Source organism: Buteo buteo, chromosome 4 (assembly GCF_964188355.1).
Source record: "Buteo buteo chromosome 4, bButBut1.hap1.1, whole genome shotgun sequence".
Classification (NCBI taxonomy): domain Eukaryota; kingdom Metazoa; phylum Chordata; class Aves; order Accipitriformes; family Accipitridae; genus Buteo; species Buteo buteo.
The window spans coordinates 9,881,030-9,905,763 of NC_134174.1; the positions used below are offsets into that span (position 1 = coordinate 9,881,030).

At 36.8% G+C, this 24,734-nt stretch overlaps 1 protein-coding gene across 2 annotated transcripts in view; it reads left to right on the top strand.

The window, feature by feature from the left end:
* Positions 1 to 23,354, top strand: part of SEMA3A (semaphorin 3A) — a 251,245-nt gene extending 227,891 nt beyond the window's left edge. For both annotated transcript variants that reach the window (XM_075024731.1, XM_075024732.1), the window contains 5 exons: positions 1,259 to 1,300; positions 6,974 to 7,131; positions 11,211 to 11,278; positions 17,351 to 17,493; positions 19,063 to 23,354. In XM_075024731.1, coding sequence (XP_074880832.1) covers positions 1,259 to 1,300; positions 6,974 to 7,131; positions 11,211 to 11,278; positions 17,351 to 17,493; positions 19,063 to 19,518 — 867 coding nt within the window. In that variant the 3' untranslated portion in view covers positions 19,519 to 23,354. The remainder of the gene's footprint in view (positions 1 to 1,258; positions 1,301 to 6,973; positions 7,132 to 11,210; positions 11,279 to 17,350; positions 17,494 to 19,062) is intronic.
* The last annotated feature ends 1,380 nt before the right edge of the window (positions 23,355 to 24,734 follow it).

The following is a 24,734-nucleotide window of genomic DNA, read 5'->3' on the forward strand; positions in this document are numbered from 1 at the left end:
TTGATGCTTAAGTTGCAATGTGCTCAATACAATGCTTTTCATTTATAATTCCACGAAACTGAAAGTCTTCCATATCTGTTACGTTGATAACAAATGCCTCTTTTAACCCCATTTGTGCAATATTTCTCTGCACAGCTGAGCAAACAAACTAATGAATTCAATTTTCATTCAAATGTTACACTTAATTGATGCTCTCTAATATAAGATCTATTAACCCATTTGTAAAGGCAAGTCCACATGCTTAACATCCAGTGACCCATATCAAATTCCTTCAGGATAAGCAAGTTGAAAAGCTACACAAGTATAAAAGCTTAATAAGGACTTTATTAATGTACATACATAAGTAAAAGTGTGATGCGTGGGATCAGTAGCAGATTTTCAGATGGAATAAAGTTCATACAGAATTGACTTGCACACTTTGTAACCAAATTATGCCACTTTTACTCTCAGGATTAAAATCCATTCCAGCAGCTGGGCCTAAAAGGTGTCACAGTCTTTTTAGTCAGATATAAACATACTTAATCTGTTCAATATTTTTTAAAGTCTCTCATGTAAGACAGTAGATATTGGTTTGACATCTGCTACAGATAGCATAATTAAGAGTTGACTTAGCTAGGAGAACAATAACTATCCTAATGACTCATTTGGTTGATTAAATAATGGGTATTCCAGGGTGCAAAAAACCTCTTGCCAGTTTTAGCTCTGTGTTCTGCAAATATGAGTAACTTCCTTGTACGTGAATAGCATGGTACAGTCAACAAGATTATACTTGGGATTAAGGCTTGTTCTTATGAATAAAATTTCACAGGAATGGGTTTTTCACCTTGATACGGTTAAAATGTATTGCCTATTTCAGTGTTATCACCTTTAATATATAGTATCTACATATTTTGATTCAGCCATTATTATTTTCATATTACCTGAGAGGTTCTTTAAAAGCAGTTTTAGTATTAAGTGTAGAAATTAATTTCAAGATGTGAAACTAATAACAAAGTAATCACAATGAAACTGCAATAATCATGGAAAATGATATATCTACAAGCAACATAGCAATCAAAGATGCACTCAGATATGTACATGCATTCTAATTCACTTACAGCTAGAAACTATTCCGCTGCAAAGGACAGCAAGAAACGTCATTACTACAGAGCGTCTAGTTTAATTTCAGGGTTTCTAGGTTGAGCAAATAACATTCTAGCAGAATTTTTGTGTTTATAGAACTCATTTTATATTTTAACTCTTTTTTTTTTCCCCTTAGGAACCCACTGTTATATCAGCAATGAAGATTTCCACAAAACAGGTACTATGTGCACAAACTTTAAATCACTTTTAAATATTTATTGGTCTTTGTCTTTTAGAGACAGTAACTTGGCAGTCAGTAGAGACATATTAATTACAGCAGCAGCATCCCATCCCTTTACATAAACATCAGTAGTTTCTCAGGAAAATGTGACATGGAAAGGAGAAAGGAAAAGTCTAGTTTGTGTTACTTACTGGCAAGGTGGAAACTAAACACAAAGTTACCAGCTGTCTGGAGGCTCTCTAGAAAAAAAAATCCACATTATGGAATCTGTTCTCATGACAGAGAAACTGTTCAAAAGGAGCAGCCAAACTTTGTCCCTGGCTTTAATGGGACTAATTCTAGTCTCTGTAGGAATAGCCTAGTATAAAATGCAGATAGTGGAACCAAAGACTGGAAATGAGACATCCTCCTGTCTGTCTGTCTAATACCCTTTTCATTCCTGGATGTGCACCATTCAGCTTTAACAAAGAGGGTAGGTCTGATTTAGTCCAAATTTTCCATGGCTTTCTGGTTCAGTGACATGGTTAGGATATGGGTTCCAGACTCCAGAATTTATAGTTCCTGCTTGCTGTTGAGTGCACTAATAACTAACTTCTTAAAGAAAAGATATATATTATAGCCTTCGTTGTAGACCAGACCATAACTAAAATGAACTGGACTTCTTGATGGATGGAGGTAAAGTTTTTTCTGATTTACAGTAAAGGTGATTCCTGCATTTCTGAGCCAATACGGGCAATTATTATTAGGCTTCTTTGTGAAGCAGCTGATGAATTAGGTAGTCATGCAAAGAAAATTGGGTTGCAGTCTGGGAGTGAAGTGGGTATTGGGGGCCTATCTTCCAGTTCTGGCTGGAATTAGGTAGATGGATCCCAGCCACTGTCATTTCCTGTCTCAGACGTCTGAGACATAAGATTTAGTGTCAAATTTAACATAATAAAACTTTTTCTTTCTTTCTTTTTCATATTTGTGTTGATTTGGAGCCTAATTCAGTAAATACAAGCAACTTGTTCACACTTATTAACTTTTCCATTAATGTCATTGTCAGTAAAGAGGAGATTTGGTATTAATTCCACACTGGGTGCACTAAAAACTGTGTGTGTTATAAATAAGATTTAGTTAATTCATCTACCTCACCCTATACGTTATTAAACAGAAGTTGAATTCATTCTGTAATGGGCGGTGCCCAATATTATGTTTGAAATGCTGCATATTTAACTCAGAATTCACTGTATTTAGGAAAGTTGTCTGAAAACATTCATGTATTTGACAGAAAACATTTTGTTTGGGGACACTCTTTTAACATAGTTTACCACCTAAAATAACAAAAATGGCAGGACAAAAAAAAAAAAAAGTACTATTGAATACTGGGATATTTAAAAACAAACCTGTCAAGTTGTATATATGTTCACATCATACCAAAATGCTCTGCTCTGGATTATTTTTATAAGTACATTCCCTTAAAGCAGCCAGTCATATTTGATAATGGACCATGCATTTTCATACAACTTATTCTTCAAAGCATCTTTAGTTATTCAGGAGAGATTACAATTTTCCCTGAGTCTTTTGAAAACAAATTTACACTGCTAAAATTGTCTAAAGCTAAAAAAGAGCATAAAACACACATTATTCAGGCAGAGTTAAACTCATGAAAAACCAACCAGCCTCAGGCTAAAAATGACAGAATCATGATACAGTGTGACAAGCTTTTGGCACTGTGTCTCTGTATCAAATAAGTATACGGCAACATGTTTCCATTTTGTATTTATGATTTAAAAATACTGTAGTTTTATAACTCAAACACTTTACTCATTGTGTTCTGATAAGGAGGACGTTTTTCATATAAACAGCATGATAATTCTATGCATTGTAGAAAGCAGGAACATGAAATGTAAACAGCAAAACCAACATGTCCTATTGAATAACTTTAAAGCAATCACTTCATTTTTTTTTTTCCCCTAACAATTATTTCATCCAATTACAAAAACATGGCATGGGGAGTTTCTTCTTGGTTTTGAATGTTTTACTATGCTGGTTGTTCAAACCTACCTCTTTTGCCATCATGCCAATATGGTATGTTACAAATGACTCTTCTTCTGAAAAATTAAAATCTACAAATTCTTCAGGAGCAGAACTTAGCTTAAGTTTTAAATTATATAAAACTCTAAGGCTCCCATATGTCTCTCTGTGAGTATGAATTTGGCCCTTGAGTGAGAGTGACTTAGAGCAAGGAAATTTAGCCTTTGTGTGCAAAACTAAGCTTTGATACAGCCCTTCTCAAGTCTGCTGTGTTTAACTCACAGGAATTTTATTTCTATTTTCTCACTGAAGCTACATATTCCTCCTAATTGGGTTCAGAGCCCTAGGCTTGTGTAACCTTACCACCTAAACAACTTACTCATGGCTGGCAATAGAGGCAAACCTTCGGAGGACAGCATCCTAGAGCCACTGTAACACCCTGCAGCTGCCTAAATTCAGAGTTCTGTGGGAGCCAGGCTTCCAGGGAGCCCCTGGCTGCCACTTAGACCTGAGCCTATCAGGTGGGGCTCCGTAATTTTTCCCTGGATTTAAAAATGTGGAAGCAAGCCAGAAAGTCAGGCCTGACTTTCAATCAAAGGTGACTTTTTGTGGAGCAAGCTCTCATCTTTTTCTCAGGGTCAGGTTTGTGATCCTCTGTTTCAAAAATCCATTGGATTTCTGCTAAGATGGGGAAAAAATGAGATCCTTGGCTGATACAGGCCATATCCTTATCTGGTGAACTGCTGCGAAGAGCTTTTCTTTCTATCCATAAGATTCTCTATCAAAGGCAAGGCAGAGACCTTTGGAAAGACCTAGTGACTACTTTTATAGTACTGTTCACAAAGTACTGGATTTTATTCAGAGATCACCATTTCTGTCCATAGTGAGCATACAGAAAGGACCAGCTCAAAATGGATATGTCACTTAAACAGCCCCCTGAACTATTCTGTATCAGTTACTTTTTAAGACATAAAATTAAATTAAATGGGATTTGAATCTGATGCTCCCTGAAGTTCCTTTAAAAATTCTGTTCTTTTTTTAAGCATTACATTTTTTCATCTCTTTTTTTTTTAATTGCAAATGGAAAATTCTCAGTTATCTCTTTGTCCAGCTTCTAGAGAAAGACTGCATTTTGGGCAGCACCGTGGGGCAAACAGAAACCACTGGATTGCTTAAAATATTAGTCTCCTCAGCTTTTCTGGAATTCTGATACTTCTGCAATAATTTTTAGAGGACAACTTTTTTTTTTCCCCCCTCTGGTTTGATCTGATAATCAGTTGATTTATTAAATTAACAACCTCCTGGGAGAGACTCTTTGCCCAAAAGGCAGTTTGACTGTGTATGGCAAAGTAAGGTCAGACCATTGATGCAAATCATTCTGTTACTATTTTCTGAATTTCATACTGCCTGGATTTATATATTATTAGTGTCCAGAATAATGATCACCAGCTGGATTCTAAAACCATGGTCAGAAGAGCAGCAAACAGGGCAGCAGCCTTCAGGCTGTGTAGCACCTGAAACACGTGCCGTAGGTCACTAACTGAACTTTATGAACTTATCGACAAGGAATAGAGTCTTTAAGTAACCCTATTTTGGCCTCACTTTTTTTTTTTTTTTCTTATGGTGTTTCTGGTCATTCTTTAATTCTAAAGACATTTATTAGAAATCAGGGAGATGTTTTTGACAAAATGAAATTGGTTACAGCGGTACATAGGAAACCATTGCACCATTCTTCTTTATTTTCCCATGTGCATTCTCTGGGTTGATTTTTATATTAGTTGCACCACACGTTGCTACATGCTTATATAGATATTAATGCCCCAGTTACATAGGACTCAGATCAATACCATCTGGACATTTAAGATACTTAACTGAAGCTCTAATTTGACCTATGCTGCCTCCATAATCAGTAAAGAGAAAAGGCATCCCTTGAGAAATGGTTAGGTCACCTAAGAATTGAATTGCTGCTCTTTTTACTGCAGAACGTACCCCTAAGCTGGGTACTTGATTAAGTGACTTAAGTTAGACAGAATCAGCTTATCATGTCTGCTGCCTGTCATCTGCTTCTCAAAGATACAACACTAACTGGGGACTGGTATGTACAGCCAAGGCTTTGTGTGGAGCTCTGTGTGGTCAGAGATTTTTGCCCAGAGAATGTGGGTTTACAGCCCAGCTATGGCACTATAATAGATGGAAGCAGCTGCTTAGAAAGGGCTTAGTTTTCAATTTACTAGTGAATTTTCTTTTGGGTGCTTTCCTTGTCATATTTTCCTTGAGAAAATACTGGTGTTTATATAAATGCACAGGATGTTTCTGTTACAATTAATATGTCTGTATAAACTGCCAAGCTCCTGTCTCTGAAAGAAGTTAACACAACACCTTTTATGAGTATTTTTGGGTTTGCTGTCTCCTGGTATCCAGTGCTCATCATTTCTAGTATGTAGGTGACCCCAGCCACCTTCCATCCCCGAATTCCCTGGAAATGATACCTCTGGGACATCGCAGTGCAGGAGATGAAGAATTTTGATAACATTTCTTGAAATCCTATTTTTCGCACCGTCTTCATGTTTTCTAAGAATGAAAAATGAATACAAATTTGTATTGTCTTGGTGGGACTGCTTGGAGTGGGACCTTAAAAAGAAATGTATTAATTGCTTCTCTATGGGTGCTGGGTGGCAAAGTTTAAGCTTTTGATAGCAAAGTGTCAGTGTTTCCAAAACAGAAGGATTATGCCATTTAATTTTGTTTATCTATTCATTTTGTTTTCCCCTAGTTTTGCATCTCAGAGGGAACTGTATTTACTTACTACACTTACACTTGCTTTCTTTGTGAATTAGTGCTAACCTGGAATATCTCTGTTTGGGACTTTAACGTGGGATCAGTAGTTTAGTTTCCTTATGTCCCTCTGGGGACCAACTTCTTTAATGGACCACATGAATTTGATATCAGAGAGGAAACTGAGAGTGGCAAGATATTCTGTTGTGATGCCATACAAAGCTGTAGTTCATTTTGTTTGCATGTTTTTTGATATACTTCATGGCTTGTCTCTGCATTTGAACTACATCTTCCACTGAACAATGTTTTTTATCCAAAATAAAGTAATGATACATTTCAGTTAGAGTACGTGACCTATAGAAAAGAGTATGAAGCATTAGAATTATCAAACTTGCAGAGAAGTGCGTGCATGGCAGCACTTCCAAGCTGAAATGTCTTAGCATTAGTCTGACGTAATTTATATTAGGTTTCCTCCACATACACAAATCAGTCATATATAGGAAATTTACATCAAAGTTGTTTTCATTTTTCTTTAGATTCAAAAGCATATTCTCCATTGTGTTCTGTCACTGATTATAGGGCTTTCCCAATGCAGGGATCTGAATACAAAAGAAAAAATGGAAGAATACTTTAATTTTTCTTACTGTTTGGAGAAGCCACCGAGAGCGTCATAAAAAAATCAAAGTTTTTCCTGTTTGATTTTTTTTATGCTGAGGACATTTCTCATCCCTTTAGTGTACATCTGGATCATGATCCTTTACTGTATTTGTAATGGTCCTGATATATTATTATATAACCTTTTTTTTATGCTTTCCTAGCAAAAAAATGGTAATTTACAATTTTTTAAAATTCTTTTTTGTTTTGTAACTTTTGTAACAGCAACAGCTCTACATTGGCTCAGCCACTGGAGTTTCACAGCTTCCTTTACACCGCTGTGATGTGTATGGAAAAGCATGTGCTGAGTGTTGCCTTGCAAGAGACCCTTACTGTGCCTGGGATGGTTCATCTTGCTCACGTTACTTCCCCACTGCTAAGAGGTAGGGACAGTTTCAGATGTCTGCATGGTTTGCTATTTGTTTTAACTGATGGTCTCAATATGACCAGAGGGCTTTGGAGATTTTTCACGGAATGGTTAACTGGAGCCCTTTCTCTTCCAAAGAAAACATAATTGTGGGAGTTACAAGCAATATGAAGTCTTGGTTGATTTAAAGTGAACACTGCTACTTCTTGGGTTGGCTTAAAAAGCTGCTGTAAGAAAACATCCAGAAAAGAGTTGTCGCTGAAATGAATTCATAACTTTTATATTCAGTAATAAACAGCAAACACAAAAAATGTCTTTTCTCTTAACATGAGAAGGGGGCTTGATATTAAAATAAAAGAACTACTTGCCCAAGTAAATTATTGTGCATTTTCATGAATTCTCATTCAAAGAAAATATTTACAGATTGTTTGGACATGAATGGAAATTTATTGTTTAGTGATATAAAACATTATTGTTATTATTCAAAAGTATAACTTGTATGTGTTTGTGTGTCTAAATGCTACCAGATCAGAACAATCACTATTTCACATTCACTCTCCACTGATGCTGAAGGTTTTGCAATGCAAAGGTTAAGGGAAGACAGACTCTGCAAGTGAAAAATATAATTTTTATAAAAAATGTACAAGTCCTAGTTACCTGATCTGAAGATTTAAAATATTTTCTTTGCCTGCCTTTATCTCTGAAATTCTTTCTCTTAAGATATATAAGCTAGTTATTGAACAGTTCTTAGCTACTGAAGTAGAAATTAGGAATAACTGAATTGATAATCACTTGCAAATAAGAACAGCTATGGGGGTAGTGTTGAGATGCTTTAATAAATTGACTAAAATGATTAAAAAGTGTTCACATTAAATCGAATATGCCAAATATCTCACACTTTTAAAGAAACAAGGAGTGCAAGGGTTCACATGCATAAGGAGCCTTTATCGTTATTTTAAAATTAATAACAAATACTTAATTGAGGATTGAGGGATTCCAAATTCCAGATTTGGATTGGTTGTTGCAGTAGGTGAAATGTGGTAAAGGGTGAGAAGTAGCCTTTGTGTCACAGACTTTTCAGATGGAGGGGGTTAACATTTCAAGGTTTGCATTACAATGTATCCTAAACAAATACTGATGACAAAAGAAAAAAACTGTTTATGGAACATCAGGTTCTATTTTTGCACCAGGAAACAGAGTTAATCTGAGACAAGCTTTTTGTGAAATTTTTTAGGAAAGAATTAAAAAGGAGAAACTGAACCAATCCCAAAAGAAGAGCTGGTCAAATTTTCTTAGCTGCATGGGCTAAATTCAAATTTGTGGTGGAAGCATGGCAGTTTCTTTGTAGGAGGAAGAGGAAAGAGAGGAGTCGGAACATTGAGGTTTTCAAGGGGAGTCTAAGAGATTGATTTGGTCTGAAATTTTTAAGGGTTAGAAGTCAGCGTGGTTGAGTACTGCCTCTGAGTCGAAGGAGACAGTAAAGTCAGGAATCACTGAATCACTCTTCTCTGCTACCTCCCTCCTAATCTTTATCCCTGAACGTCATCGTTCCTATGCTTTCATTAGCACCCATTCCTATTCCCAGCCCATCTCAAGACCCATAGAGCATATCATCTGCTTACACTGATGAAAGAAATAGGGCTCTTTGTCTTTTCCTTATCTGTCTCTCCAATTTACTAAGCAGCAGACCAGGGTCACTGTTGCCATCAGGGGTAAAGGGACTGGGACCTCTTCTTACAAGGATTAAGGGGCAGGGTTACTGGGGCTAAACTGGGTTGCACAGCTACAGAAAAACCTTGAGGTGCAGAATTTACACTTCTTGAGGCCACTATGAAAGAAAAAGTAAGTCCTAAGAGGCTGGGAACCTGACAAGGCATTCAGAAAAAGCCGCTGAGCCCCCAGGGTTCACCCCTTTTTCCCTTGGCAGCAGCAGCAGCAGAATAAAAGGTCTGTGTTAGTGGGGGAGAGGATCCTCTGTTTACCTTGTACCTGCTGTACCCACTGCCTCAAGCCAGCTTTGAATGCCTGTATGGCAAAATCAGCATTGCTGGAAACAGCTTAAATGTCAACATTTTCCTAATAACGAATCCTTGTAATTTTAGGCTCCAGAAATATTGGGAAAGTTGAGTCCTGAGGCAATTGCACAGATGCTTTACTAGTAGTTGGTTTGGGGTTTTGTTTTTTTGTTTTGGTTTGGGTTTTTTTTTTTCATCTTTTTTTTTAAAAGGAGCTTTTATGAGCCATGATTTTAATTTACTTTTCTTTCTTTGTGTATTTTACAAGTCTAAGTGACAGTTCAGAGCTCCTGTAGCGTGACCACTTAACTTTACCCCATGCAGATGTGTTCTGGTTCATATTTCATAGATCATCATGTTGATACAATGGTGATATGTGCGACATTTTCCTGAGATTCTAACTAAACATTTCATCCAAACTCCATTGACAGCAATATGAGTCGTTCCACAGACTTCTTTTCTACAAATAGTATCCTATAAATATGCTGCATTTCAAAATTTAGGAAGGAGTAACAAAATTTTATGGTTCCTTATGTTTTGGTGTACTTTTATTCATTGGTAATGAGTAATATGAAAATGATATGTGAAATTAGGATTAGTACATTTTTTGAATCCTATCTCAATAGAAGGTTCCTTCTTATTAAAGCATGTTAATTCACTAGGATAATTTTAAATAAGTTTTTATTCAGGAAGTTATAAAAAATGCATATTCTGAATTGGTTTTTTCCCCAAAAAAACCTGTTGCCATACTTCACATAACTAATTTCAGTTTTAACATTTCAGTAGTTTTCAGTGCAAAAAAAAAATGGTTCAAATCTTTCAGCCAAGAGGAGTCAGCTGTGCAGTTGATGGTGCCTTTGTGAGAACTCTTAGTATGTGCTGATGCTGGGCTGTTAGTGAGAGTCTGCAAACAGGGCCAGTGAACAGAAGAGAGATGGTCTCTGTATTGCAGAACAATGGCTTTTTAAAAATGAGGGCTGTTGTCACAAGGGAGTGACCAACAGTGCTTTTTACAAGGCTACTTGACTTTTGCATATCCGTTGCTGGATGCCATAATCTGAAATCACAGCATTGTTCAGCAGCCTAATCCTCTTTGTTCTCCTCTAATTTTGCAAGCCCTCAGGCTTTCTCTGATTCCTAAAGTAAAGTGCTCACACTTGAAACACATCTTTGTTTGCCTTGTTCTTTTTTTCTTTTTTTTATGAAAAGCTTTTCTCTGGCTCAGTTGAATTTTGTGTCAGCTATTTAAATTAAAATAGGAGCAGACAAAGAGAGAACAACAAATGCAAAATAAAACTGTATTTAAAAGCTTTCTTCTGTGAAATACAATATTTTTGAGCATAGATCAATATGTTTTCCAAAAGAGCCAGTGGAAATCAAGCTGGGGAAAGAATACACTATGTTAAATGAACACGCAGTAAAAGCTAGAACCTGGACTCAAACTACAAAGGATGGAATAAACGACATTTCAAAATCTTCCTATCAAAGTGTTTTATTCTGTTTATTCTAAAGACAAAGCCATTTGCAACAGTTTTGGAAAAGGTTTTATCAGAAATGTTTTGGTGAGATCTGTAGCGGCTGAAATGATCTATGTATTTTAATTTAGATTTTGCAGAAAATACGGCACTTTGACATTGTTTCAAAGCTAATATTTCATTTTAACTAAAAGATGCCATGATAGTTAAAGTATTCTGTACTTGCAGAAAAGCTGTAGCTTTTTCACGTTTTCTGATGCGTGTTCAACTGTACTGTATGTACTTTAATCCCTTAGCAGTCCCTGTATCTATGAGTCAAGTAATGAAGCTGCCTGTGATCAATATTGCCAACACAGTTGAAATAAACTTCACAGGCTCAGTGCAAGAGATGTGTATTTACCAGCTTCTGAAGATTTTACCTGTAAGAATAAAGGCTGATTCTACAAACAGTGACAATGCATATGATCTCCTTCTGAATGTTGTTTAGGTGCACTTGTGACCTATGTAATTATATGTATGTTCCATTTGTTCCTCTTCAGTCATGTCAAATGTGAACACTGACCACTGTGAAGGTCACTAACAGTTTTCAAATATGATATTTACAGGCGTACTAGACGACAAGACATCCGAAATGGAGACCCGCTTACCCACTGCTCAGACCTGCAGCATCATGGTGAGTTATGGGTATGACTGAAGTATGACTAATTTGTATGTAATTTACAGACTGTGTATGAGAAGAGAAGGATGCACATGAATGATTTGTTGGTGAAATTGTCTTGAACATCTGGGAAAGATGAATATAATACATCATTATCCCAATTTAGATTGCTTACAATGGCCTGGATCAGACACTAAAGGCTAGGAGTATTTTTGTTTTTTCCTCAAGTTAACAGTTTTAAGCATTTCAATTTTTCTGCTTTGCTTACCTGATAGTGCCATACCATCAGGCTAGGCATATTATGTCAGAAAAGATTCGTATCTCCTTCAGAACAGCAAGAAGTATGTACATGTTGCTTCATATTGTTTGTATAGGATGATAACCAAACACACAATTAACTACCTTGGCTAAATATGGAATGGTCTTTGTTGTAGGTGCCACTCTAGCAGCCCTTAAGATCAGGATGCTCCTTGCAGCAGGCCTGTCCTGTGTGCTTTCAGCATGGGTTTTCTTTGACATCTTTTGGTTTTGTTTTTTGTTGGTTGTTTCATTTTCACAGTTTATTGACCAGATCTTCCTTTCTTGAATTGTTTGGCTGATAAACTTCTCACAGTTACCAATTTGTTGCCAAACTCTTCAGAAGATCTTCACTCAGAAAATGAAAAATGTTCATTTTGCTGTAAGTGACGAGAACACTTAGGCAATACTTCCCTCTGCTGGAACAAATGATTACTCATGTTTGTGGTACATCTATAATAACAATTAAACCACTGGCCAAATTTCTGGGATAAATAAAGAAAGGGTGGCTGAAAATGGAGATGCTTCAAAACCTTTATATCCTTCCAGTCCTTGTAATAGCAAGAATGATAAATAGTCCAAAGTTGTACTTTTGTGTCAGCTATAATTCACCACCCCTACATTTCAGTAATAGTTTTCTCTGTCTTCCTTTGTAATAACTTGAAATTCGCAGCTAACATTACTATGGCTTTTCTTTTTACTTCTTCTTTGTCAGACTCAAGCCAAGCTACTCAGAAGGGAAAACAGTTTGGAAAAGTGCATGAATAGACTATGATCAATATGCAGTTGTCACTTTTTGAGAACTCATGAATGCACAACTAGTTTAGATTTGAACTAGTCAATGTGGACTAGTAGAAAGTCAACAAATTTCCAGTTGCATGATATCTAGTAATGCTTATACTGTGCAGATGAGACCATCTGTATATTGGGATTGAGATGACATTTTCAGTTTCCCAATAGGAAAATTTCACCAGGCACTAAACATGGATTTTATTACCAGCAGAAGCATGTCTCAGCTCTATCTTGTTATTATCTGAACTTTTTACTAATGGGTAAAAAGATGATCTGGACTACCACATGTCCAGGTTTTTTTAACATTCTCTTGCCCTTGCTAGCTGTGCTTTATACAACTGTAGGTCTGTTCTTTACCTTCATAGACAAGAAAAGGATTTCAAAACACTTTGTTTTTTATATCTTCCCACATATGGTAAACATATTTGTCTAAAAAGATATCTTCTGTCCAAAGGCAAGTGATTCAGTGCAGTTTTTTCATGACAACAGTCATGAGAACTCAAGGTCATGAAGAAGCTGTTATATGGCACACCTATCACAAGGAGCTTTAATACAACTTTCTCAAAATGAGCAGAGCAAGTATGTGACAAGATATCACTGAAAATTTTACTTAATCGCGAGATGAAGCCAGCATGATTAGAAGAATCAGTAACTTATAAAAAATACTGAGGGAATGCAGTTCTAGGTCCTAGACTTTAAGGAAGCACTGTCAAAATGCTTTACTTAATAAACATTTTAGATTGTTCTTGAGTGAAATTTTCTCTAAATTAATTCTGAATTGTAAATCTATAAAATTATGCTGTAGTTACTTGTCATATATACATGATTGTGCACTGTAGAGACAGCTGCATGACGCATAAACTTCCTATGCCAACTTATGCTGAGTTTTTCCTTGGTTATGACCAGTATTTTCCCGGACAACAGATGAAGAATTGGATTTGTCTGTAGCCAAAAATAAGCTCCAGCAATCATTTTCTACTTGTCTACACATTCCTTTGCAGTAAGTGCCAGTTGATTCTCCGTGTGAACCAACAGAAACAAGAAAAAAGAACAATCTCTTAGTGTATATCTCACTTTTAAAGACATTGCAGAAACTTACTTTGATATCAGTCTGAAGCAATAATGCTTTTAATAAGGTTTAGGTAGCTCTTTCAGTTGCCCTTTTGTGCAAATGTGTAAGTAGTATAAAATGACTACTCAACAACATTAGAGGGAGCTGAGGATCATTAGCTGTACAGGTGTTTGGCCAGGCATTAATGCTTAAATCTAAAAGCATGGTCACCTTTGTGTCAGCTAAAGAACATTTTTTTTGAAGTGTAACATACTAGTGCTATCAAGAAATTAATCAAGTTCTTTTCTGAAGAATTTGTAAATGAAGGGGCAGCTTTGTTTAGGTGATATTTCCCAGGGGAAGCTCAAAGAATCACTCTGAATTTGACTGTATAGTGAGATGCGTTCATCTGGAAGGCAATTTTGGTATAAGTACTTAGCCTTTCATACTTCTTCGGTTATGTCAGAAATTATGTATTTAAAGGATATTTATCAGGGTAGTAAACTGATACTGCTGTTGGGTTCATTTGGGGAATTACAGCTCTCAGACAGGATTTTGGGTTGAATTTCATAACCAACTTCATGACTTCTATAATTTTCTAATTCCTCCAGCTGCTCTTCTGAACTTCCCAGACTTTCATTCTTCCTCCTAGTCTCTTCAGTTTCTCCCTCAGTCCCAGAGCTACACTCTGATCCTGTGATTATTCCATCACTCTGCTTACTTTCCTGCACTCCACGTGCTCAATATTACATGAACTTTACAGACATTTCTGGACCTGCTTTCTGCTCCCTTAAATCATGGAAATGGAATTTGAAGGATGCCTTAAATCCTTCCTCCCTCATTGCATGACTGTCACCCATACTATATTTTCTGTAACTGTGAGGAAATTTGAAGGCGGCTTCTGCCACTTTCCATGGTGATCACTAACATGCTAGAATGCCATGGACCAGATCCAAGAAAACACTCAGAAGTTTGAAATGGTGTCAGAGCACCCACCTTCAAGGTAACTTCCATGAAAACTTGTGACTAGCTTCTTAGATACTAAGAATACTCAGAAACTAAAAATGATCGAAGGGATGGCACACCTCTCCTATGAGGACAGGCTGAGAGAGTTGGTGGTGTTCAGTCTGGAGAAGAGAAGGCTCCAGGGACACCTTGTAGCAGCCTTCCAGTACCTACAGGGGACTTGTAAGAATGATGGGGAGAGACTTTTTAGCAGCGCCTGTTGCGATAGGACAAGGGGTAATGGTTTTAAACTAAAAGAAGGTAGATTTAGACTAGATATAAGGAAGAAATTTTTTACAGTGAGGGTGGTGGAGCACTGGCACAGATTGCCCAGTGAGGTGGTTGATGGCCCATCCCTGGAAACATTCAAGGTCAGGCTGGATGGGGCTCTGAGCAACCTGATCTAGTTGAAGGTTTCCCTGCTTACTGAAGGGGGATTGGACTAGATGACCTTTAAAGGTCCCTTCCAACCCAAATTATTCTATGATTCTGTGATCTTAAGGATATCCTAGGTAGCTAAGTTTTCCAGCAGAAACTTCTCTATATACTTAAAAATATGCTACTGCTCATAGGCAGTAGGATCCCTGCCAAAGAAATATCTATTTTTGTCCTTTGTACTGATATTTAGGATCTAGAAGACTCTCCTTGGACCTAATGAGACCAGTGTTACATGTGCTCTGCTCACGTATAATTCACTTGGACTATGTTGTGTTCAGGAAAATATAGTCAAGTGATGCTGCAAGGCACCTAATTAGTAACCTGCTGGTTAAATCAGCTATTAGGACTCAAAGTCCACTTAGGCTTAGGAGATTGACTTGATAGCTCTACTTCCAATACAAGCACCCAAACTATTGGATTGTTCTTGTTAAAGTTGAGCCATTCTGCAAACAAGATTCAAATTTCATGGAGCCTGGGAGAGAGGAATTGAAATAGAGCATGCATCCTAGAGTGTTTCCATCCTTTATCCTGGAAGTCTGTAAATCTCTGTTTCACAGAAATACATCACTGGAGCAGTAACGTGTGTGTCCCAGGCTATAAAAGGGGACATTTCCCACTGACTATCTTATGCTGCAGCCCTACTGTACTATCTGTTGTGGGTCCCAGTTCAGATATCATACTGTCTCTTGTTGACTACGTGAGGATCTTTGGCTGTCTGCTCAGCTGTGTGAATTCTGTTCCTAAATGAGAGCACCTAACTTGAAACAGAAGAATTAGTACATCAGTCAGCCATTCACAACGTTGAATCTGCACCCATGAGTTATCAGCCAATCGTTTCCATTTCCAGTCTTTATGTTATCACTTCTAGTTCTATTCAGTTAGTCTCTTCGCATACTTCCAGTTCCTCTATTTCACTGACACAAATTCACCCGTGCTCTATCTCAGACCTTTTAACTGGTACACTGGGCTACATTCTCTTCCAGCTGTCTTACCCTTCTCTTGCTGCTTTGCTTTCTGACTCATTCCCCCATTGCTCCCCATCTTCCTGGCCCAAAGCTGCACTGACATTCTTCATAGGGATGTGGTTTCTGAGAGATGTCATAAAAGCTGTTTCACTTAGTTGTTTATATAGCACCCCACTTACTTGCTGGAAAGGTTCACAATCCAACACAGGAAAGCAAGCTAACCCATTCCTTATTTGTTTAGTGTTAATAGGCCATTTGATGTTTCCTTACTAAGAACTGGGCAAGCACCGGTTCCTATTCTGTCCCCCATCCCTTCTCCCATCCTCTCTCAGTGCTGCAAGTCATTATGGAAGGAGATATGATTGCTGTATCAACATAAATCAGGAGCTCAATTTTATTTTTACCTTTGGCTCAGTCATCTAGCAAACAGCCTGTGTTTGCTAAACTACATGGCCAATACGATAAAGGCACCGTGAAAGCAAACAAAACTTGACAAAGGATTTCTCTGACAGGATTTTAATTAGACATCATTTTCCTGTTAAAACATATCAAAAGAAGTTCTTTAAAGATTTCCAGTGCTAAAGATCAGAAGTGGAAAATGGAAAGAATGACAAATAATGGCAAAGAGACAGGAAACCCCGTGAGATCAACACAGTGTTAAATAGCTTACCAACCCCTTCCTCCCCATCTACTCTCTAGGATTATTGTGCTGTTGCCACTTAAGTCCATAACAGCATTTTAAAGAGCTAAGGTGGAGAGTTGAAATATGATGCCTTGCAGCCTCTGTGGTATTGGAGAAGAATCAAATGCCATATAAGTCCTATAGCTATGTGATATTTCCAGCGAGTTGATGAATATCTTGAAACACTGTTGTTACAAAAGGAAGTAATTTATTTAACTTTCTTTTTCCCCTCCCATAATGTCTGGTTTGTTAACCTCATTACATTTCCATAAATTATATCGGTATGAGAGGAAATGATTAATTGAAGATTGTTTCCTCAAAAACATTATTCCTGGTCATTAACAACTTCAGCAAACTGCAGTGCCATATAATCTAAACACATTATACTACTTTTAAATAGCCTCATGTTTTATTACTTTGCTCTAAAGTATTATGATCATAGAGCCCAGGAGGCATCATTACAGACATTCTGCAACTACACCCTGAGTTTTCTCACTGCATACAGTTTGCTATTAAAAATTCTTGTTGTGTCCTAGATGTTTTCCTTGATGAATAATAATGAGGTTTACACAAAATTTCACAATGAAATTCATTAACTTCACATACTGAGATGTTAACAGCTGTTAGGATTTAAAATACAAAGATAATAATAAAAAAATACCAGGGATCCTTACAAAGATAGAGATGCTGATGGAGATTTTCCAAATGGCATACCAATATGAGGAAATTTTTCTTATAACATTTTTTTATCTTTAAACACCTTAAGGGAGCCCAATTTTAAACCAATTCACTTAACAATTAAAATTTTTCTTTCCTGGTAATTTTAATTATTTTATTCTTTTTTTCTTGCTTTACAGATAACCCAAGTGGTCAGACCCTGGAGGAAAAGATTATCTATGGAGTAGAGAATAGCAGCACTTTTCTTGAGTGCAGTCCAAAATCTCAGCGCGCTGTAGTCTACTGGCAATTCCAGAAGCAAAATGATGACCGCAAAGAAGAGGTACAGTAGAAACAATAAAGAGATGCTACTAGTCTTCTCTATGAAGATATACTTGAACCTAAGTCTCTCCCAGATTAATGTCCATCTGTATTTTGGTTTAGCAGAATTTCTCTGGAATTTTATAATTTCTGTTGTTCTTCACCATATTCTTACTCTTTTCACCTTAAAATCCCATAAGCTCTCTAACAGGTTTTACAAACTGTAACATCAGAAAACATTCATAACATCTCCCTGGTCAGACCCCTGCAAAACACATTGGGTTTCTGTTAGATAGCTCAGAAATACAAAAAGTTAGCATGCTATCTAAGTGCCACCTAGACCATCATACAAGGATTGTACTGAACTGAAATATTACAAAGACCTTAAAACTGCCTCTGAAAAAAATGTCTAACTTCATTCATCTAATTATACTGTTCGACTGAAACATAGTCTAACAGGAGCATTTCCTATGTACTGCATGCTCTAAGACTTTACTGCAAATAAGACAGAGACAAAAAGAACTGGGAATAAGGGTAGTAGTGGGCACAAGGGTACGAAAACTTGTACATTTTTTCATCAAAAGTGATAGTCATAGAGGCAAAACGACTGATCTTCCCTGCTTGCATTACACTAAGCTGATACTTTATTTTTCTCCTTCTCTTGTCACCAACTTTCTTATGCTATTACTCACTCAGGTTCTCAAGTCATGTTACTATCAAGCTAGGTCACACATAGTTCAAGAGAATAATCTACTCTGGTAGGTAGGGAGATCAAGCTAGGAAACAAAAACTTGTTTGTTTCATTGAAGTATTTGTAAATATACCCAAACCACTCTGAAACTTTTTTTTTTTAAGCATGTACTAAATACTTAGTTACATTAGCAGCTTTAGATAGTTTTGCTGTTTGCTTTGTTTGCATAAATAGTAAATTATTTAGAATTTATTCTTGGTGGAGACAGCAGCAAACAGGTTTGTGGCCTTTCTGTCTGCCGTGACATGTGCATTCTAGTTATTAGTTAAATCAGAAAAATACAGTATTTTGGACAGTTGCTTTTTTAGTATGAATATTTTGAGATTTATTCCTTATTGTTTCTTTATAAATTCTCAACTTATGCACAACCCACTTCTATGCATAAAGGCATTTGTAGTAAGGAGCAATAGGAAGACAGAGAACCTTTCCCACGAACACATTTAGGCTTGACTAAAAGATAATGATAAATGTGACCTCAGTAATATAGTCAATGCATCCACGTCGACTCTGCCAATTGTAGGCTTGCATCTTCTGTGATCTTACCAGCAAGTCCATCTGACTGAGTTGATACAGATCTTTGTTCAGCAGCAGCGGGGACTGAGGAGTAAATTCTTAATCCCCCAAACTCTTTGAGGTATATCAGTAGTTTTTCCAGAGTATTTGAGCCTTCCGTAACTACAGATGACTAGCAAGGGGTTTTCCATTCATGTGATTTAGGGGATTTTTTGCCAAGTTTTTCCAGCTGGAAGGAGCAGTACTAAGGAACTAGTATGGTTACAGGATAATGTTGCATATATATGAAAGATGAACTATTAAAATTACTACTTTTTTCTGATACAGATAAAAGTGGATGATCACATGATCCGGACAGAACAGGGCCTATTGCTACGAAGTCTTCAACGGAGAGACTCTGGTATTTATTTTTGTCATGCTGTGGAGCATGGCTTCATGCAAACTTTGCTCAAAGTGACCCTGGAAGTAATTGATACTGACCACCTGGAAGAGCTGCTCCATAAAGAAGAAGATGGTGATGCCTCCAAGACCAAGGATGCTACCAATAGCATGACCCCCAGTCAGAAGATCTGGTATAGAGACTTCATGCAGTTAATCAATCACCCCAATCTCAACACAATGGATGAGTTCTGTGAGCAGGTTTGGAAAAGAGACCGCAAACAACGCCGACAAAGGCCTGCCAATACGCAGGTGAATACAAATAAGTGGAAGCACCTACAAGAGAATAAAAAAGGTAGGAACAGGAGGACCCATGAATTTGAGAGGGCACCACGGAGTGTCTGAGCTACATTACCTCTAGGAACCTCATCCAAGTAGAAACTTGTATAGACAGATAACTGGAAAAAAATGCAATATTCATGAACTTTTTCATGGCATTATGTGGATGTTTACAAGAGTGGAAAGTTCAAACAATTTCCACCAGGTTTAAATAAAATCCATTTCTAACTTTCCTAGTAAGTCCTTCCTCTCTGCTCTGATTCTAAGACCAGAAAGACCAGAGTTTCAAGGATGATAACTCACCCGGACCTAGCTTACTGCTCAAAAAGTTCTGCAAGTGGTCAGCAGGCAAGTTTTGCTTTCTCTTTTGCCTGAGATATAAATAAAATGCTGTATTTCATGCTGTCATCTTAAAGAAAAACAAACCCCACCTTTCATCATCAGCACTACCATTTCTAGACTTATATATAAAACTGCATGAACTCATTAAGCTGATGAACGTCTAAACACGTGATTGGACACAAGGATTTTGTTCTTGTTTTGTCTACCAGTTCTCCTGTTTATATGTACTAGAAGAGGAAAAACAATACTGAATGAGATTGTTTGTGGAAATCTGAACAACATAAGCCATCCATCATCTGGAAGAACAAAAAATGTGGAGTACACTGGCCTACTACTGATGACTTCTTTCAGCTTTGATCTAAAGATGTATTTTATTAAAACTATAATTTAAATGTACCATGAAAAATATGCAGCAAACATTAGCTCTTTTCTAAAATAGATTAGACTTTTTGTCTTAGAAATATTGTACTTTCTAATTATTGGTTTAGAGGAAAAAAAGTCAACTTCCAATTATGAGCTGCTTTACTCTTTTGTTTGGAAAACCTTCCAGGGGAGCTAGTCACACTGCAGTTAACCTCCTCCCCTCTCAGTAATCTGTATGACATGTAACTTCAAAACAATTTTAAAACTAAGCTATTTTAACATGAAAGTCACTGTATAGCATGGAAGTCTTTTGCATTCTTTTTTTCTAAGTATGGTATTTGAAATGATTCAACTTGTATAATACCTTGCTATAGATTGAACCAATGAAGAGGAGAGCATTGAATTTCAGTTGTATATTTTTTTTTAATTAAAAAAAGTAAATAGCATTAAAATTCCCTCTACTAATTACACTCTTGCTTTCTTGGTTCGTAAATATTTGTGAATGCTAATATTTAAGTACTGTGGCTCATAGACTGTCATATATCCATGAGCAAAGCTCACATTCAGTTTAAGGAGTTTTGTTCCCAGCTCAGTGGTAGAAAAATGTCCACACTACTGATTCTCAGTGCTCCATTCTTTCTGTGGGCCAGATCACCCAAATGCAAAGAACCAGCACTAGGCCACGTAAACAGTAACCTCAAAGCCAGCTCTCTGTTTTAAGATCTAAGGGACAGTTTTATCTGTGGGTGAAGTCTGCTGCAGTAGTAAATTGGTGAAGTTCAGCTTAAGACTAGTTTGTAGTAAGAGATAAGTTGGTCCTGCACTTCTGTCTTATTCTATATACAGGAGAGCAACAGGGTAAAACAGACAATGTACTTGCACCATAAGTGTCAGTTTAAGGTTATAAGTAGTGGATTTATTCACCTCAGCACAGATGTGCCTTTGGTCCCCAGTTCTATGGTGTCCAGTTCTTTTGAGATCATCTTTCTCCAGCCTCCCATATTTTATCTTGGTAGAGTCCGTAAATGACATAATTTCAAGTAATGTCATTGTGGGGAAAATTACTAGAACAAAGTCCTTAGTTTGCTAAAGGAGCTTTTATATAAAAGTGTGTCTGTATTGATGACTGATCTGTTTTGTTGTTATTCACTCCAGATTATTTAATTTATCAATCACTACACTATCATCCTTATCATTTACAATATAACACAACTGCTGTGACAGCTTCTCTCACAATACATCCCAGTCTCCTTGCCACTCACTAATTCAAGTATCCTTCTGAATAGTGAAACCTTGGCTTCTTGCCTCCATAGCAATTGGATTTTCATTAATGGCCCACTCCAGTTTTGCAGAGGATGAACTTGCAAGGTTTTTTGTCATTTAATTCTTTAGCAAAAAATTCATTGAATGGACCAGGACAATGCTGTAAGGCCATGATTTAGGAAAGCACTGGGGAATTTAGTTTTAAAGCAACTTTACATCTCTCTTATGTTTAACTTGACTCCTGTGAACTTTAGTATGCCATTAAATTCCCATGCTTTCATGATGTGCTGAATAGGGATGAATTAAAACATAGGTTCAACTATGTGCTTTCCTGTACAGAAGTATTAATTTTTCAGCTCAGCTTATGATTAATTTCTGAGCATTGTTGTCAGCTGAATTATTTAATTGTAATCACAGAACACTCTTTAGCCTTTTGTGTAGGGCTATTGTGTACCATTGAGTCGTTAGAATCCTCTTTGTTACAAAAGAAAACAGTTTAAAAATGAACCTCAGAGAGTTCAGTGGGAAAAATACAGGTTGATTTCAACAGACTCTAAATGACTTTGTTTCCTTTTTTACACATTAATGGAATTGCTATCTAACTTCTTTTTCTTTACCATGCTCATAGCAACCAGTTCTATAGCAACTTGCTGCGAAAAATCAAACCAAAACCAACCTCTTTCACCACCCCTGAAGAAGAAACAGATTAAATTAAGTCAGGATTCTAAGAAATGGGTTTTTTTATACAGAGAAAGATAACCTGTGGGAACAAAATTACAGGAGCTGCAATGTTTTTACCATAAACTTGCAGTCTAATTGGATGATTGATATGATCAGATCTTACAAACTTCAACCCTCGCTGACATGAGTAGTCTTGTTTATGTTTTTGTATTTGCTTATAGAAATAAGAGGGCAGAAGATCAAGCCAGCAGTGGAAACGTTTGATTTTCAGGTTCATATTATGGTCAAGTTAAAGTAGCATTTAATACTGATGTGAAATGAACTTTTTTCAAAGAACATAGGCCTTATTGAACTTATGTATAAAAAGACGCCCTACAGCTTCAGTAAAATTCATACCCCCATTTGTGTCATTATTGTTTAAAGCAACATAACATTTGAAGGTAAAGTTAAAAATAGTATTTCTGTACATCATCAATAAAACCCTCTAAACCTCTAGTTACAGACTTTAGAAAAAGTAAGTAAAAAGTTGTATTTAAGCTGGAGAGAAATAAAGAATTTCATTTATAACCAGAAAGACCTATTTTGTTTTGTTTTAAGATATCCCATTGCAAGGAACAAAAATGCATTGAATCTTATTCTTACTCATCTACACTTTGCACTTGCATGGATCACTGAAGATGGGAATTTGTTCAATGGCTCCTAAAAAGTGTATGGTTATGTTAAACTATAACATCAAAGTAAGAAAATGTGCATCTTTGCAGAATAGAGTTAAATCTTCATGACCCAATAAAGTCACTATGTAAAAAAAATGAAATTAAATTAAATGCATGTGAATGCGCATTTACTGATCCTTTTTATGTATTATTTAGTGAATATCAATGGTATGTGTTTAATAGTTCAGTTTTTGCTACCTACACATTAGCCAAAAGAGATGTAAATATTTTTGACTAGATAAGGAGGTACAGTGTAAAGTACTGTTATCTAGAGGTACTCCATTTCGGTGTGTTCAGCATAATACTAAAATGCAAGATTTTGCCACACAGGTGATAAGGTGTTTTATTTGCTATATCAGTGCCAAAGTTATGCGCTTATTCTTTAAGCACATTCCTCACTGGGTAGTAAATAATTCTACTTCTGTATTTGTCACTTCAATTCAGATGGGAACTAGAAAACTGGAGAGAAAAAAATGTAATGAAACTGCTGCTGTAAATTATTTCTTTTAGCATGTATTCAGTTGTTAAATAAACATTTCTTCCAAATGTTTGAAGTTCGCTGTCTTGACTGTTTGCATGGAAACGTGCCCTGTAACCTTCATGAGCGTATGGAGTGCATGTTTGTCAATATAATGCTATCAATGTATATGAGCTCTGTTTACTAGGCCAGAAGGGTTGCTATTTTTATTAATGGCATTTATTGTTTCTTTTTGAAGACTACAAACTAATAATGCCTGAAATGAAAGCTACAAACTTATCTTCAGCCTATCTTTTGGCACGACTGCGTGGGCTTGTGCAGATAAAGCCACACATCAGCACCCCCCCACCCATGAACAAACCTGTAAATCAGCCTGGAAGCCATGTGAATGCTAGCAAGTTGCTGTACTTTATGAAATTCACTCTGTGAGGTGCTAATGGCTCAGTACAGCTATGCTGCATCCTTTTGGAAACTGGCTTGCACAGACAGCAAGTGGAATCAGGTTCTGTCTGTTATCGACATCCCTTGTATCCTTAGGTAAACTTAGCAGCTGTTTAGAAGTGCCTAGGGGCTCTATCTAAAAGTAATGTGCCATGGCACTAAGCATTGTGCAAACAGCTAATGAGACAAATGCTGCCCTGGAAAGCATGAAGTTTAAATATACTAGACAAGAAGTGGAGAAAAGAAGGTATCATTATTTCCATTTGGCACATACAGAATTGAAGAAACAACCAGTAGTGCTTAATCATCACTAATCCATTCAGCTTTGCCCATGTTCCTTCCTGTAAAGAAAGGATAGAGATGTCCAGTTCAAAAGGATGTTGTAAGGATATTTTATGGTTACTACTGTCTTCTGAAAATGAAAATAAGTCCTCAGCAGCAGCCAGGCAACTCAGTGGGATACAAAAGATGTCTGCAAATACAAGGACAGAATGGATATGGCAAACCATGAATCCACTAACTGAAAGACCAGAGTAATTTTTTTTTTTTGTCTGTCCAGTGCATGGATTATAAATACTCACAAGGGAAGACCCTTGTTTCTGGATGTAGCCATGCTGTGTCCTTTGCTAGAACTCTTTGCAGAGCACAGCTAAATTGATCGTCTTCTGTTACTACTTTGCTGCATTGCCAGGAATGTACAATGCCTAGGGACAACCTTCATTGACACTGAGTGGGAAGAAAGAAGAAATATTTGGGGTTTAATGCTAGTTTGTTGATACATATATATATGCATATATATATATATATACACACACACATTTAAACAGCCAGCTTTCACTGAGATGAAATCCCCTTTTCCCTAAAGTATTTGAGGCTCTACAAGTAATTCTAGTGCATCTCTGAAGAACACGTTTGGCGGCCTCAGCTATAAATTGTTATAAATGTTTCCTTTGTGAAGACTGAAACGCACTATTCTGTTTCCTTACAGGTCACATTCACTG